Source organism: Lates calcarifer, linkage group LG17 (assembly GCF_001640805.2).
Source record: "Lates calcarifer isolate ASB-BC8 linkage group LG17, TLL_Latcal_v3, whole genome shotgun sequence".
NCBI lineage: Eukaryota > Metazoa > Chordata > Actinopteri > Centropomidae > Lates > Lates calcarifer.
The window spans coordinates 15186120-15204028 of NC_066849.1; the positions used below are offsets into that span (position 1 = coordinate 15186120).

Below are 17909 nucleotides of genomic sequence, written 5' to 3' on the forward strand. Positions count from 1 at the left end.
GCTTTTGATCATCAGGTGTAGACCGGAGTTATTTGGGGATGAAGAGATTTTTTACAGGCCTTGGTCACATATAACCATTGTTTTGACAGCATGGATTTCAACATGTTGCCTCCTCCTGCCATTTTTGGGGTCACAGTCACCGACATTTATCCCTCTGAGCACCAAAACCTCCTATCTACAGAATTTGTGTAAATAAATGTCATCTTTGACCTTAGATGTGATGCAGTGCAGACGGCTTCCAGCAAATGCAAGTGGGTGGTTTATTTTTACTATGATGCAACAGATTAAAAGCACGCATTGAGAACCACAGCAGCCACTTTATGTTTATATTGAATTAGCATCAGAGAATGTAATTTCATAGTCATATCTGTGAAATAAACACCAAAAAAATCCACATAGCCACCAGATAACTACTCACGCTTCCGCTCAGTTGTGTCATCGGGGACTTTTATCCATGTTTGAGGCTGATCTGATAGGGATGCACTCTCCAAAAATGGCTTTGGATGACTGAAAGGAACTGGCAAACACTAAAAACCTGAGCTGAATGGTGATATATATATATATATATATATTTTTTTTTTTCTTAGCAAAGTCTAACCTCACACTTGGTGATGAGATCCCCCTGCATGAGTCAAGGCAGGGAGTGTTGAGAGCTGAATTTCAAACACCTCAGTAGCACCTCTACTTTTAATGCAGAGCCTCCCTCAGCCCTGTTTCCACTCAAACCCACCACTTGCCTTGAATCTACACAATCTAACTGGACACGCAAAATTTCATAAAGGTCCTATGAGGCAGTGTGGTGGTTGTTAAATTAACTCATTAGCAAACTCCGGCTGCTTTGGCAGAGGTAGGGCTTACACAAAACTGATGCAGGAGCTCAGCACGAGAAGTAAAATCCATTACATGCCCGTAGGTAACGAGAAATTAAAGTTCCAGTGAACTAAAACCTTTTAAAAGACGATTACATGTTTTGTACAGAGAACCGAAACCTTCAGTCTCCTCATGGAAATGTTATTGATGGTTTGGGTCATTAGGACTGCAACTAGCTCATTTGATCCATCAGCTCGAGCCCCAGTGTGCAGCCCACCGCTATCCAGGCTAAATTGAAAGTGGCGTATCGACTCGTCACGGTTGCTGACACTGAACTCACAATTACACTGGTTGTGTTTGTACAGCGGGACGGTTGAGAGGAAGTGAGAGACGCAGAGACTTATGCTGCAAAGTAATTTTAATAGATCTGTCGGTTACATAAATGACATTGATCATGAGCGGTCTGTCCCAAGAGAGGCGGGATGTGATATGTGAGTAGCCGAGGGGGGAGGGAGTGCCTGAGTAAAACCTTTTCTTTCTTTGCACAGATAAAAGCCTGACGTGGAAGAAATGTAGCTTGTGTCATCTGCCAAAATGCTCTGACTCAAGTTCAAATGCACTTGAAGCTTTCCATCAAACTTTATTCTGAGAAACACTCTTGTAACAGCTTCAGTTGTTAAAAAAAAAAAACTTCAACACAGTCATTGCTGAACATCTGCTCAAATAAGACGTCATACAAACACTCCTCATTATGCAAATGTCCATATTAGTCTCAAACTTGAGGAATATGACTGCTCACCTCTTCTTCTCTCTTCACAGGGTAGACATACACTTGAAGCATAATGTCAAGTTCTAGTCAAACAAAACTGGCATCCAGTTTATGCTTTTGCTTCTGCAACAAAATTAACACATTTCTACTCATATTCTTTTTGCAAATATTCTTTGTTCTTCATACTGTGATAATATTCATCTAAAGCTAATGTGGAGCTTCTAAATTCTTGGTGCAGATGCTGACAGCATCATAAAATATTTCTGACTTTTGGACAGCAGGTGGCAGCATTAGCTTTGTCTGAGGCTGGTTAGTTTGACTAACGAGAATTCATTAATACATCTACATGTTTTACAACGCAAACTATGCCAGATTTAGGAAATATGGCAAGTATGTATGTAATGCAGATTACAGCTGCAGGACAGTGATATAAAAGTTTGTATTTAGAGATTGATCTATGCATCAAAACTAGCAAGCAGCCTGGAGTACACTGTTTTTGATGGCAAAACTGAACAAAAAAATATTATGTTTGGTGTTTTCCTGCAAAAACTCATACTGTGTCAGTCTTGACTGAATAGGACTTTGCTCGATTGAAGCCTTTCAAATTAAAACAAAACACATACGAACGTAGAAACAAGCAAAACCAGCATAAGATAAATAAGATCACAACTGATGCTCTAGTAAAAGAGGCATTTAAAAGATTCTCAGTTACATATTGTGTTAATTATTCACAGACAGTATAATTTTTTTAAGTTTTTTTAAAGAACAGCTTGTTCCCTGATAGGTGCTGTTTGTGCGCTGAACTGAGGTACCACGTGTTGATCTGCGATGATTTACGACTTGAGGTACCTCCGGTCTCTATCCCAACTTCAACCGATTCAACCTCAGCCTCGAGGACGCCTGAAGACATGTCATTCCTTCTTTGGATGCTATTAAAAGAAAACGGGGAAAGAAAAATTGACCAGTGGAATCAATACTCAGTACAGGCCACATCCAGGAAACAAGGAGACAGACATGAGATCACAGCTAATAACATGCTATGATTTTTTTCTGAAATGATTCATTTTCTTGGAGCAAAGAAAAAGAGGCACAATCCATACACTCATCCCTCCTCTCTTTGATCTTAATGAGCTGCCAAAATGTCTGCCACTAAGGGAGTGAAAAGCAGATTAACAAACAGCCCACCACAATAAAAACACCACAGTCTAAACATTTTGCAGACAAAAAAATTACAAATTGCATTCACCCACTGAAGACTTCCAAGTGATTAACCAACAGCTACATTTGTGACTCACAAATAACCCCAGGATGAGGACACTTGACCGGAAATTTAACCGCCTGGCCCAATCTGACCTGACGTCCCATCCAATTAAACGCTTCACCCATCAGAGGTGCCTTCTCCTAGGACCACAGACGGTCATTAGAGATATTTGTCTCCATTTAATTTCCATTTGCCACAGATGGGCAGCAGAGGGATTCAGAGATGACATCTGAGTCCTGAGGAGAGGAGGCGCAGGCCACCATGCAGGATAAGACTGCATGAGGTGGCAGAGGGGGTTTTAGGAAATTCAGATTCTCTACTGATAGCAGTGCAGTCATAGGTGGGAAATTGTAGTGATTTATCCAAAACCAGCGCACTGGAGCTCAGTTAATATGGTTTTAATGTGATAAAATCAAGGCCTTCCAATGCCAAATTGATTCTAAATGAGCTGTAGCGTTTTTCCTCTTAACGCATCTATAGGGACTCCCATCCACTGACCCTCCACACTGGAAGATTTGATCAAAATCATCTGTGTTTGATAAAACCTAAGCCGCCATGCCAGCACAGAGAGAAACACAGACGTGTAATAAAACCTCAGATGCCGACACTGGCCATTCGAGCGGGGGAGAGATGTGATGAAAATGCAGATGTCTGGACGAGCCATGCCAGAGCTGAGGGGGCAGTGGCGCACAGCACTGCACAGAGGTGAGAAAAGCTGAAACTGAAGGAGGAACTTGAAAGTGGATTTTGGGAATTCTGCAGTGCTTCTGATGAGCCCATGCATTGGTCTCATAAGCAGAAATACTTTGAATTTTTTCCACTGCAAAAATACAGTGGGGAAAAAAACATGCAGCTAATAAATCAACTTAAAGTATTTAAAACTGAAGATATGAGCGTGTTTGTGTGAATATGTAAACATTTTCCAAACTTTTAAAGGCTTAAACAACGGAGAGTGGCTTTGGGCAATTTGTTATAAATAGCCTTGATTGATAAGGATTTACTGAGCCAAGAGCAAATGGAGGAATATTCCCAGTGGACTGCACTGAAGAGGGGCATGCCCCAGACTGCAGCACAGATACAAAAACCTCACAGTGCATGATGGATCTGGTCGTGCAGCAGAGTGGGGTTATGGGGATGGGTGGATATGTCAAAAGCCCTATGCAAAACACACATCATAAAACCACTGCATACTTAACTCAATCCAGGTCTGCAACCCTTCCTGGCCTGGCTCTCTCTAAATGTTCCCAAGATAATTACCATGTCTTCTCCAGGCCTGATTTTTCTTCATTTTGACCGATGTGCCTTATTTGGCACCATACAGGTCAAATACATATTCTGTGGTCTTCCGAAAAATGTTCCTCATGAAAATAAACAAGTTGCAGCTTGCACATTTTCAACTCTAAGAGGGAACACTTTCTTTAAAAATACTGCCCATGCGTGCAGGTCACGACTCATGAACTAACATGCAGCACTGAGATTAAATGTGACCTTGTAACTGTTAAGTACACAAAGCCACTGGTCCATTTATTCTCTGATTAATCATTGACGAGGCACGTGTGGCATCTGGATCCCCTTTGCAGCATTCAAACCATAAAGCTTGGTGTGTAAAGTAAGCTGTGGTGGAGTAGAGAGACTGTGGTGCAATAAATACCATTAAATGCTTATGAGATTCTCTGTGTCAAGAACAAAGAAACCTCCATGTTAAACTAATATTATTCATGTGTGCCCATGAGGTCACTGTGCTAACACTGTGCTATGTGAAATGAAGTGAATTTATGACCACAGACCTAGATTACAGGGTAAGTTATTTTGTGCATTATTTTTGAGGTGGAAGCGATTCCACTAACAACCATGGTGTGATATCACTGCAGCTTATACTTGCAGGAAAACACCTATTTTCTAGATTATCTCGAATAGGGCAAAAGATTTCTTGACATATATCCGGACTTTACCCGACAAAATAAATTCCAGTGATAAATGGAAGCCAGTAACCGTAGTTACACTGGCTCAGGCTACAGCCATAATTTAGCTCTTTAAAGTGGTAAAAAATTGACCTGAACGCTACAGTGTCCCAGAGCCAAAACGTCCAGCAGTGATTAATGCAATAGCACCCTCATCATCAATATTTAAAGCCTATGTGAAATTACTGCTATTTGCCATCAAAATCTACCACTAGACTTTCATGCTTTGTGGATATGAATGGAAATCAACTGATGCTTAAAATGTTAACACTTGAATTTCTACAATACAGCAGCATGATTTGCAAAATGGTTAGCTGTGATTTTAAATGTAAAAAAAAAAAATCATACTGAATAAACTAAAGCAAAACCAGGGAGTAAAATTACTGTATTTCTCAGCAGCAGGGAGAGATGGCTCCACAGTTCACATCTGTCAATCACTGACTAGCTAGCATTTGTTTTTTAGTTTGTTCTCAGAAAAATCGTGGCCACGTGGTGCTTTTTCAATCCCAAACTGTCCGTCTTACTTGTGTATCAGACATGAATTACAGATAACTTGCAGCTGGGTCACACATTTAAACCCCACACACAGCCTGACACTTATTGATCAGCACAGCATTGATCAGAAAATCTCAGAAACCAATGCTTTATAAGCAGCCATAAACAAGACGTTACAGAGGGACCTGTCTAAACCTTAAAGCAGGTGTTTGTCCCTCACCAGGTTATGGGTAAAAAAAAAACAAACACACTATTGAAATTCAGGGCTATGACCAGATGTTATTTGTTGCATGAGAAAAGACCTAAGACACATCTGAGTTATCTTGGATGTAGGTAAACCAAACTTTCTCAGTCCAGTCTACGAACGTGGTGTCCCCATTTTAAGAGTTATATTGACTGATAACAAACTATACCTCCTATGTTGGATGTTTGATACTTACAGCAGCAGCAAGCGCTTGCTCTAGGTCTGCAATAATGTCGGCTTCATCCTCCAGTCCCACAGAGAGACGGATCAGAGTGTCGCTGATCCCCAGCACACTTCTTTCATTTTCTGGCACTGACGCGTGGGTCATAATTGCCCTAAATGATGATATAGGACAGAGATACTGACATATGAGCCTAATACAGAAAAACATCCTGATGATCTAATCAAGATCAAAGTAGAGACTTCAGCATAATGGAAACAAAGTGTCTCAATTAAAGTCAGTATGTGAGAGTCTGGTAAAAATCTCTTCTTGATCTCTGCTGCCCCCTTGTGGTGATACATGTTACATTACAGCTCTGGGTACAGAAAAGAAACATTTCTGGTGTTCAGCACTGTTAAATAAAAGTAGAAAATAATATATTTTGGGATACTTACGGATGTTCTGCTAAACTTTCATAACCACCGAGACTCTCAGCTACTGCAAACATCTAAAATAAGAAAACAGGACATAAATTAAAGGATTGTGCAGGACATAAATAATGTGTATGTATATCCTCGGTGCATTTTCATGAATCAAGTATTTTAATTATTGTTTCACGTCTGGACATCAGCTCTTATACTGGAAAGATTAGACTGTCTAAAGCGTCTGTTCAGGAAATGTTGTGTTATTGCTTTTATTTTTCCTTCACCTTTCCTGTCGGTCTGGGAATGTGATCCAGTTATTTTTGCATAATCTGCTCCAGCCTCACCACACTACCCACTTGTTAAAAGACAAACAAACAAACCCAGATTAAATACAGTTTACTGCATAATAACCTTGAGGCTATTGAGGAAGGTGGTGGCGTGCTCCAGTTTCCCCTTAATGTAGAAGGTGATCATTCCTGGACACCCAGTGCATTGTCTCTTCATCACTTCGTGCTGAGGGTGAGAGCGCAGACCTGTTTCAAGGGAGGGAAAACATGACAAACCAGTGAGTGACGCAGACGAATCCTGTAACTGCCACCTAAAGCATTGACGTGTGGAGGTGGGTCCTTTGGCAAGACAGTGCATGGGTTTTTCATATTACTTGAAATGAAGCATTCATCTTGCTCCAAACAGGCTAGGAGTGTTTTCTAACCCTAGAGTGTTTCCCCCTTTGGTACAGTGCTCTTAAGACAGCTGCATATGTAAATATAAGGTGTAGGTGGAGATAATGAAAACCCAAAATGCAAGAGCTACTGCTCAGACCTTTTCTTCATGTTCTCTTTAGTTGGTATGACCTTCTGTATGTGAAGTAGAGGGAAAAGTGTGTGATTTTCTTTTAGATGGAAACTTGTGACCTTAAATGACCCAGACAGATAATGTGCACAGCCACAGTGTCCTCAGTTCAATCCATGTTTTCTAACATTATCCTGTACACCCATCAGACTATACAGAAACCTGTTTGGTGTTTGAACAAAGCAGCTTAATGGTCTGGCGATGGAGTAATAACCAGCATGTCTCAACACTGTAATGGTATGAGTGCTGAATAAAAGGAGATTTAAGTCTATAGTGTTATATGATCACCTGGGAAGATGACCCGCTCCACCCTAGGATCAGCCTCAAGGAACTTGGCAGCGGCCATGGCATTCTTGAAGTGCCGCTCCATACGCAGGTGTAGCGTCTTCAGTCCACGGTTACACAGGAAGCAGTCAAAGGGAGATGGTACGCCCCCCAGGGCTGAACCACAGCAGCAGCAGCAGATATAAGAAAACAACAAGGTTACAAATAAAGCCTCCAAAAACCCAGATCAGGCGAACAACAAAAGTATACATAAACACTTCCCACTGGAAAGGTTTTAATTTGGTTCAGAACTTTGGCTTCAGGAGCCTGTTTTGGTTGTTTAATGAGTGAATGTAGGTCAGGCTGGAATAACCAGTCCACCAAAAATCGAGTGTGGCAGCGCAGATCTGGCAACCAGCAAACATTTGGCTTCTTGCTTGATAAATGACTGATCAACTATGAAGATATTTGACAGTTAATTTTCAGATGACTTTCTTTGCCAAAATGTGTTTTTTGGTGCGCGGACTGAAAGAGTAGTTGAATTTGTTGCTTTTCTACTCACCGATTTTGCAGAAACTTCAGTCGCTCATACAGATCCTCTCGGTTCACTGAAACCAGACCCATTACCACATCACTGTGACCTGCAAAATAATGACAGCAATAAAAGAGGTTGATAAAATTACAAGTGATTGACATTGGAGCAGAAAATTTTAATTTGTGTGTGTTTGTATCAGGGTTAGAGAGCCTCTCTTGGGGGAAAGACTGGAGAACTTCCAAATAAAATTGCAATATTTTTAATTAAAAAGTCATAATGTTATGAGAATTCAGTTAGAATGAAGTTCTGATACTTAGAGAACAGCAGAAATGCATGATGATTAGATTGAGCAGATTGCATCATGTGCATGTTTTAGAGTTGTCTGACTTTGAGTTGATTTTATTTATCCTTGAAAAAGTGATGAAGTAATGAAAATATTATGTTAGTGAAATGGGAAAGTGTAAATAACCTACCATTCATGTATTTGGTGGCTGAATACATGCAGATATCAGCTCCCAAAGCCAAGGGGCGCTACAAGTGCACAAGACAAACACCTGAGTTAATCATTCAGAGATTTGCTTCCACACGAACTGGAATTTGATTGTAGGGAAATATTTAACAGCCGTTTCGCAATCAAAAGAGCATGAAGTGCACATCTGTCACTCTCACCTGGAAGTAGGCAGACATGAAGGTGTTGTCCACGACCACCACTATGTCTTTGTTGTGCTCATGGACCAAATCGGCGCAGGCCCTGATGTCAACAACCTTCATTGTGGGGTTGGTGGGCGTCTCAATCCACACCAGCTGCAACCAAGCAAAGACAGGGTGTCATTTCTCTGTAATTGCATATTCAGAAGGGCAAGTCCATGATGTGGCAAACACACACACAGTTGAAAGAGCTAAGGGGTGCTACAGGTGCATTTATCAGGAAGGTAAAACAGTAGCAGTCATCACACAAAGTGCTTATTCATAATGACCACTTAAAATTTTGCACAGAGGGAAAGGACACACCCAGTTATGCAACATGCTGGTAAAACTGGAATTAAGTAAGCAACTTTAAAGACTTCATTAAATATTATTATAAAATCTGTTGAAGAGACCAAACTACTAAAACAACAGCTATAACACAAAACAACAAATGCTACAAAATTCTTTGACTTACTTTAGTGTTGGGCTTCAGTGCAGCCTTAAGCAGCTCTGGCTTTGTACAATCAGCAAAAGACACCTCCAGGCCAACTTCAGCGGCAATTCTTTGGAAGTAGCGGTTTGTGCCTGGCAATTAAGAAAGCGGAACTGCCATCAACACTTGCAAAAATAACTCAACTTGATGTTCAAAACCAAACCACAACCAAAGCTAGTTTCACTTTGCACAAGTGAGCAGCATAATGAAACTGGTGAGCGTCTTATGGTGTGAGGACACATCATACAGCTGCATGGTTTTGTTCTACACAGGGGCCCAAGCCCCAGAGAGGTGCCTCACCTCCATACACGTCATCCATGCAGACGAGCCCATCGCCTGCTTTGAGCATGTGAGTGATGGTCACAGTGGCTGCCAGCCCCGAGGCGAGAGCGAGGCCTGCAGGGGTTAAAAAAAACAAACAAAAAAAAAGCACATGTCATCAAATCCTAAAATCCTTTTCATATCGTCTTGTTAGAAGTACTTTCATATTGAAATGCTTGGCTGCAGTCAGCATCAAATATGCTTCAAAACGATTCATTTTTGTGCTCAGATGTTATTGAGAATTTCCTGTGTGTGGAGTATGCCACGATTAACAAATGATCAGACTTACAGTACTTTGCTCCATCCAGAGCTGCCACAGCCTTCTCAAGACAGTTTCTTGTAGGATTTCCACTCCGACTGTATTCAAACCCCTACACATAAAAACATTATTTGAACAAAACCAACATTTATAATAATATATTGTGTTCAGACAACAAGGGGAAGCTGTCTTTTTGTAGACAACTTGCCCCAACACAAGTATATGTTAATAGATTTTAGGCCTAGTATACCTAAAATGCTGTAATGCAACACAACTTGTCACCTTTAAAAGCATTTAGCTGCGGGGTATACAAAATGGTGTAACAACATGTTGCCTAGTTTAACAACTTTACCTGTACTGGCTTGCCTCTACCACAAACAGGATTTAAGTTTGTCCTTTGTTGGATTATCTTATGAAAACCATGAGAACCAGAAGTAACAAACCAGCAAATGTGATGGAAGAGATTATGTGTGTTTGTTTAAAATTACAGTGTAAGGTGAGAAAAGATGGCCGCACCCAATAATTTAACTCTTCACTGCTCAACAGTGGGGTGTTACATGAGAGCATTGGTGAGACTGAACTAAAAAAAAGTTGTTCTGATTAAATTAATGTAGCAAATGTGGCCCAAAATAAGCATCTGTGACTGTTTTTACCATTAATGTGAGAAACAAACAAAGGGAGATTCATAGTATGAGCAAAGTGACTGTATGTATTATATAAAAAGGAAGATTTCTGAGAGATGTTTGTCATAGCTTATTACATTTTCTGAGTGAAAACAGAGAGAGTTCGTCTGCTCCACACTGTCCAACGCACATAATCAGTAAAACAAGACATGTTTAGATAAATTACATAAAAACTGGAGGCTGTAAATGGCAATAAATGGAGCTATAATGACCTTCACCACAGAGTTTTTGTAGTTTGTCTCTCTGTGAGTAAGGCCACCTGTAACTATGCAGCAGTAAAGCAGATAGCAGATAAGCCTCGTGTTACTGTTTGAGTTAACTTCTCTTTTGTGTTTTTAACATCTGTACAAATAGTAGCCATTATTTTTGAAAGGTAAAATCCCTACTCCAAACTCTGCTCGTGGGAGTAGTGGAACGGAGCGTACCAAGGTCTGGAAAACAAGGTCAAGAGGTCAGGAGATCAGTGTGAGCAGTGGGCTGGGGTATTTCTTTTAATGTGGCAATTTAATTGAAGATGCAGTTTTATCAATTAATGCTGTACATATGCTGTGAGATTAGTCTTAAAACTAACATTATAGACAACCGGATTGTGCCTTCTTTGTGACAACAGACGTGAAAACCTCAATGACTCCTGTCCTTGTGCCAGTTCAGCTGGCACTACCAGACTTGTAATCTGTAATCTCTGGTATAATTATTGACAGAGACAAATGGCAAGTCCATAAGTTTTGAAACTCTTTTAAACTTTTAAACTCTTAAAAGAGGTTAAACTTTGACTGAGGTAGTCAGGGAACAGCCACAGCAGTGGTAATTTAACAGGTAATAGAAGTGTATGACGCAGGTACTCAGTAACTAACAGAGGATAGATAAAAAAGGCAACCTAAAATAACCTTCAATTTTATACTTTACTACATACCTATAAATGCATATATACACTCCATTATTTCACATACTTGTGCATATTTATAGAGACTCTGTATACTTACACCCAGTACTCATCAATATAATTCCAATAGAGTTTTTAGTTTAGTAGATTTATTTATCATGGCCATGGAAATACTGGCTATTGAAGTAGGGGACATAAGGGGGGTTGAAAATTGAGGATGTGAAAGCAAACACACATCTGCTATTCTTTTTACCTTTTTGTGTGTCCTTGTTTAATCTTGTTATTTGTGTTCATTTGTTATTCATTTAAAAATCATGATAAGGTTATAAAATAGAACACAAAACTCCTTACAAGAAAGCCGTGTCTACTTGGGGCCCAGCATCATGTTTCAGATGCATAGGTGTTGCCACATAAGAGACATTTCCCCTCTCAACTTCTCACATGGTTTCATTTTAATAGTTCGAGGCCCAAACAGGTCATTATCATCCAGTATTTCACAGAATACAAATTTCCTGTTGCCAAAACTTTGTTTTCTCTTTCCTCAACCATTACTCGTATCACAGCCCCTCAGATTTATCTTTCAACTCTTTGAAGGGGGCCACAACCCCCTTGGTTGGAAACCACTGAACTTAAATACCAAATTGTTTATAGCTGAAACCAGCTGCACCTCGATCTGCTAAAACAGTATACTACTACTACTGCGTTTTGCTGATGTGTAGTTTTACATACAGATTTGAATACATTTTAACGTGTAATGCAGCATTCTTACATTGCTATATTGATAAGACGAAAGATACTATGAAGACATGTGGATGGGGCCTTATCAGTAGCTCTACTGACGACACGTTTCTGTGATTAAAACAAAAACCGACGACTGAACATTCATTTATAGCTCCTTAATTCCTCGCACATGACGCCGTATAGGGTCTGTTTCCCACATGGGAATACCGCCGGATCACCCCCACCCCTCCTCACCACCAGCCCATAAATAACCAAGTTATGTCCGACTACTTACGGCGTGTTTTCCCGGTCCGTGCTGCTTGAACGTGGTAGAGAGGGAAATCGGCGGCACCACAGCCATTGACTTCCATTGCTCGGGCTCCTGACCGACGTGAATAGCCTCTGTGGCGAACGATTTAAAGGCCGTGCGGAAACCGACGGACACGTCGTTCTGCTCGTCTTGTGTGTGCTTTTGATCCATGGCAGACACGCACCAGAGTGAACACGGGGTGAGTATGCATTACCGTTGTATGGTTAAGGGCCAGGCCATTTAACAGAGCTGTGCGCTGCGCTTGTCCCTCTCGACCAATCGGCGCTCACTAACAGAAAACGGAGGGCGCTGATGGGCAGTTCGGCGAGGGCGTAAAACCCACGTGATTCAAAACGTTGTTTGCGTTCTTTGTGTGTGTGTGCTCATTGTAACCGCGTTATGTGTTCGCCTGTACTGATGCAACGCTTCCTGTTGTTTGAGTCAGGAAGGAGACACTTTTTAACTCCTTTGCTGTATTTTAGCATCAGATTTACCATTATATGCTACTTCCTGTCAGATTTCCACCAAAAAACAGCTTTAAAGTTGTAGTTTTGTCCGGTTTCATAAAGACAAAATCCCAAGAAAATAACAAAAAAGAAGCCTCAAAATCTAAAAGATGGATTAGCAACTGAGCTAAGTGGACAACTGCCCGAGGACCCCAGACCCACAGGGGGAACTAAAATCTAGGTTTACATTAAATTATTTTGCTTCTTATAAAATTACTTTCATTTTTGCCAGTCTGTTTGATTCTCATCTTAGGAGAACTGTAAGGTATTGGTATTTTCTTTGATTCTGTTAAAATATACAAAAATAAAATGTCAGAAAATAAGGAAAGATGCTCATCATTTTTTATTTTGTATGCTTGTTTGTTTTGTACCAAAATGGTAAGTTTGAGAAAACTGGGGAGCAACCAAATATTCACATCTGAGAAGCTTGTACCAGTGATTTTTTTGGCATTTGTGCTTCAAAAAAAGTTTTGCCAGTTAATTTTTAGTCAACTGAATCAACTAATCACTTCAGCTTCAGACTGCTGAGTAGTATCTAGGTTGGGAAATAATAAAGCTAATGGTATTCAACACATTTTTAACCAATGTCCTCCCAGGAGGTTAATCCAGCCATGCACTAACAATACTCAGGATCTTTCCTACAGCAGAACTGAACTGAAATGACGTGTTGAATTTTGTGCATTTTCTGCTCCTGGTGGCACACAACAGAGAGCTGCTGTTACCATTCTTCAGCCATAGGGGGGAGGAAGTGATCTGTAATGACTCAACAGTGGAAGTCTACTGCGCCTCACCCTGCCCAAACCTGGTGAGTGTGATGCTCCAGTAAAACTTGCAAAACAAGTGCCTGGAATCAATATGTTCTCCAAAAGTCAACAATGTAAACTAAAAATGAGAGAACAAATTCATTCACCTACTACTGTCATTTTCTTTCTCTGTATTGTAAGAATACTGTTGTTACTACATATGGCTATTGTGTGTATATAACAACTACATGTCTGTCCAGCCTTGATGTACTACAAGTGAACAAATAAACAAGAAATGAATTTATAATATAATAACTGTGATAAATTTTTATATATTTTAGTCCAAGTGACCACTCCTCTCCAGTTATGGGAAAAACTCAACTGTTTTACAGAAATCTTGTTTAATTTTGCATGGTATCATCTCTCTCTCTCCTGGGGACAAAAACTATTTCAGGCATTGCTATGGACATGCAAGCAGGTGTGTTATTACATATATTATTATTAATAATTATTATCATTAATAGTATTTTATTTATGTATTTATTTTGGAAACCAAATGATAAACTGTAAAACATTAAAGATTATAATGTTTATTTATCTTGTCTGACTCTACCCTGAAGTCAGCCAGAGGACTGGAAATAATTATCTCTCTGTGCGTCTGGAGCCACTGCTGGTGTCACCTTTGATATATTTTTATAATCAAAATGTAATTTGAGCTCTTATCCTCCCATATTTCCTCAGGCGTTGGCCCAAAGTATTGTTACATGTGAATATCTCAGAGAACAGCATTCACATCAGCAGGGGGATGACAAAAGATTTAAAATACACGCAATGATAAGATTGGTAGTTGCAGTAGATGTACAGTACAAGAAACTACACAGTATACTGTTTACAGAGGTGGAAAGTACATTTACTCAGGTACTGGACATAATTGCAGTTTTAGGTGGTCACGTGATACTTGAGTATACACAGTAATGCTTTAGTGTTCATAATCCAACAATCTATGTTATAATAAAACACTCACAGGGACCATTTTCTCCCATGGAGTTTTTAAGTATATTTCCCTTATAATACCCAAATTCATTATTTTACTTTAAAAATAGGCATGTACAGTATGTCCCCTTTGAGAGTAATACATTATTAAATATCATTATTTTTGAAGCAGCATTTATGTTTTTTTTAATATTTCTGTACTATTGGGTAGAATAATATAAGTACAATTATTGCTAAGAATCATCAAATAGCATGGAAAATCATGACCAGAAAAATAAGTAGCTTATAGTTGCCGTAGCTGTGAAATAGATTTAGTAGCTTAAAAAGTATAATATTTACCAATGAAATGAAGTGGGAAAGAAGTATAAAGTAACTTAAGTACCTCCCATGTGTACTCAAGTACAGTACGTGAGTAAATGTACTTTGTTATTTTAAACCACTGGGTTGGATTGTGGATAGAATATAGAGCCTAGTAGAGGCTGGGGCTGGGCGGATCAATCCTCAGAAGTAACGAATTAATAATGCATTCACCTCATACATCATGACATATTTCTCTCCGTTACATTATGGTACATTAGCTGCTTTTTAAAATGAACAGTAATGGTATCTGTATTGATATTGGTGATCCTGGTCCTGGATATCATAAAAACCAGATTTTATGATATCGTCCACGGGAAAAGAAGAGCAGCCAAATATAACAGGTTAGGGTTAAGTAAAGGAAAGGGGAACCGTCCTTCACTTTCTCTTTCCGACCCCCCTTGGGATTTAACGCTGACCCATATACCCCGAGGAGAAGCGTTATCAGCCACTGACCGTTAGTAACCTCTCCCGAACTCTCGCGATAACCACGAGGCGGAAGACATCAGCCGAAATCCTCCGTGCTAGTCAACTGGAGCCGCTTACGTTGTGCAGCAACCAGCGACAGTTTTGAACGACGGGAGGAGAGTCGACTGTTTGTATTCATTATAAACCGGCGCTAAACGGGAGCGGTTGCTCGTTCATCTTCGTTTTTAGTCTAACCGGTGTTCGGTATTAAGTGTTTTCATGTGGTGCAATTTTCGGTGTTTGCGTGACGACTTCCAACTGGCGAATCGCATCAGTTGGCCCGGAGGGTCATCGTCCGCGACGACACCCTCTGCTCCGTTAGCGCCAACTGTTTAGAAAATGACCGGGGAGAAGATCCGCTCCCAGCGCAAGGACCACAGGCCGAGTAAGGACGAGGATTTACTGGAGCCGGACGAGGAGGCTGCGACCGGGACGTTCACCGCCTCCAAGACGAACAACAAGAGCAGGGCGAGTAAAATCTTCAGCAATCACAAGTTAATCAAGTCGTCGTCCACACAGCAGCAGCAACAACAACAACAACAGCAACAGAATCAACAGTCGCAGTTAAATGCTAACACCCACACGCTGTCAACATCGGATGTTATCGATGACAACAACAAGAACCCCATTATCCGAACCGGGCAGGACTTCCCGGTGCACGAATGTGTGTTTAAAGGAGATGTCCGACGCCTGTCTTCGCTCATACGGACGCAGAATATCGCCCAGAAAGACGTCCATGGTGAGTCTACCAGCTGCTTATCACACTGGCCCCGAGGGCAGGAGTCAAAAAATCCCATCATAATCCACTAATTTCAAGGTGCAGTCCGTGGAGGTTAGTTTGAGCTAACATGGCCATCAGTTTATAGCAGCCCTGTAGAGTAGGCGAGGCTTTTCCCTGCCGAGGCCTGGAAAACTGAACCGTTTCCCGTAAAGAGAAATAGTTTGATCCCTCTACTCTAACTTAATCACATCCACTTTCCTCAAGTTAGCATAAACCAACAGCTGTGAAATTCCTGATTATTCAGAGACAAAGCCCATGTCTTCAGATGTCTTGTTTTGTCTGATAAGCAGCCCAAAACCCAAGATACAGAAACATGAAGTAATTAACATTTGAGAGGGTGAAACCAGAGAATTTTGGCATGTTTTCTTTGGAAAAAAAAAAAAACTCAAAAGATTAATCACTCATTATTTCAATAGTTGCTCATTATTTTTCTGTCCATCGATTAATTGACTAATCGTGTTTGCTGAAATCAGACCAAGTCACAAAAGCCTTATCGGATAACTCATCTCTGGTTAAAAACTTATCGTAAGTTTTTCTTAAAGTTGATGTATTAATAGGTACTTTGCAAAACTTTGGGGTTTCCACACTGATAGCAACTCTTCTGCAGGTCAAAGTCTGCTGAGATAACACCATAATTTGCAAAGAAACCCTCCCTAAACTGTTGAACAACAAGTTTGTTTCATTGCTGTTCACACGCTGAGTCAAAAGATAGCTCGAACTTGTGCTCAGTGTCAGCACTGGAATCTGGTCTGTCTTCAAACCAAACGTCTGACATTGTGTAATGCAACAAAGGTGTCAGGCACAGCATTCGCCTCTGGTATTGTTGTGGAACTTGAACCGGTTTTCTTTTTTCCGAGCAGTTTTGCCCACCTTCTTGTGGATTGGCGTGGCTCAGCAGCAGCAGCAGCAGCAGCAGCAGTTTGTGTGTTTATTCACACATTAGTTCAGCCTCCAGCGTATACAAGCTGAAACTGAACTGACAAACAATGTAACTGAAATTAATTAGGTTGTTTCCATTTAGAGGAACAACCGGTACTGTAGGAACAAAGAAATAAAGCTTTATTTCTGCCATTCTTTCTTCAGCCCAACATCTGACACATAATAGTAACAGTCAGTGGTTATAAAAGGGCTGATGTAGGTGGTTAGTGATTCACCCACACCATTAAAAACATATTTTGTCACTTACATTATCAGTATCGTAATTAAACCATATAGATAATATTGATATTACGCTCCATTGTTTTGACTTACAGTACGATTCAAATCACTGATATTACCAATGAAAAACAGCAAGTCCTTGCATTTGAGAAGCTAAAGCTATTAATTTTTGGCATTTTTGCTTGATAAATGACTTAAAACAATTTATTTACTGTCAAAATTTATGACTAATCATTTCAGCATAATGTTTTCCATGCTTTAACAGAAGAAACAATAAAACTACTGACATTAAGTCCTGGATTCTCCAGAATAATCACAACACTGATTTCACATTGTAGTTGAGTTTAAAAACTGTAATTTTCCAGTGTTCTGAGTAATAGAAATGAAATTCATTTGTCTCCATTGAATTGGGTCTACCGCAGAAATCTCTGTGACTATCTCAAAATTGTCTGCATGAGAGAAAATATTTTATTATCTGGGTGAAGTGACGCTTTCAGTCCTACAGGTAAATGTTCAGTGTCACGCTCAAGGACACTTGAACAGGAGGGGTGGCTCTCATACCACAGACCTACAACATCTTTGTGCACTCAGAAATGGCCCCTACTGGTTCACTGCCCTATCTGTACAGTTTATCACAACATCCAGTGTGACTTCTAGCTTATCCCAAATCAGGGCTTCCACAAGGCAGGCCCTCTTTATTCTGGATCCATGCCCACCACTCTTCCCCCTAGAACGGGAGCCTGAAGGAGCTGACCGGGCAGTTCAGCTTCC

The 17909-nt window shown here is 40.3% G+C and overlaps 2 protein-coding genes across 2 annotated transcripts in view; one reads left to right on the forward strand and one right to left on the reverse strand.

Annotated features, from left to right (window-relative positions):
* Positions 1 to 1633: 1633 nt before the first annotated feature.
* cth (cystathionase (cystathionine gamma-lyase)) lies at positions 1634 to 12402 on the reverse strand. The gene is made up of 12 exons (XM_018673132.2): positions 12118 to 12402; positions 9567 to 9648; positions 9257 to 9352; positions 8939 to 9048; positions 8446 to 8580; positions 8250 to 8307; positions 7806 to 7882; positions 7266 to 7419; positions 6537 to 6658; positions 6156 to 6208; positions 5737 to 5875; positions 1634 to 2508 (listed from the first exon to the last, which is right to left on the reverse strand). The coding sequence occupies exons 1-12, from the start codon at positions 12301 to 12303 to the stop codon at positions 2491 to 2493; spliced, it is 1230 nt and encodes a 409-aa protein (XP_018528648.1). The 5' UTR covers positions 12304 to 12402; the 3' UTR covers positions 1634 to 2490.
* Positions 12403 to 15231: 2829 nt separating this feature from the next.
* The window catches only part of ankrd13c (ankyrin repeat domain 13C), a 28745-nt gene continuing 26067 nt past the window's right edge, over positions 15232 to 17909 (forward strand). The window contains exon 1 of the mRNA XM_018673126.2: positions 15232 to 15938. Within this exon, the coding sequence (XP_018528642.1) occupies positions 15539 to 15938 (400 nt within the window). The 5' untranslated portion in view covers positions 15232 to 15538. The remainder of the gene's footprint in view (positions 15939 to 17909) is intronic.

Excerpts from the sequence above, each read along its gene's own strand:
- cth (XM_018673132.2), bottom strand. The coding sequence starts at position 12,303 with ATGGATCAAAAGCACACACAAGACGAGCAGAACGACGTGTCCGTCGGT. Across the intron at positions 9,353-9,566 it reads TCTGGATGGAGCAAAGTACT|GCCTCGCTCTCGCCTCGGGG; the intron begins GTAAGTCTGATC and ends TAACCCCTGCAG. Across the intron at positions 8,308-8,445 it reads TCATGTCTGCCTACTTCCAG|CGCCCCTTGGCTTTGGGAGC; the intron begins GTGAGAGTGACA and ends GTGCACTTGTAG.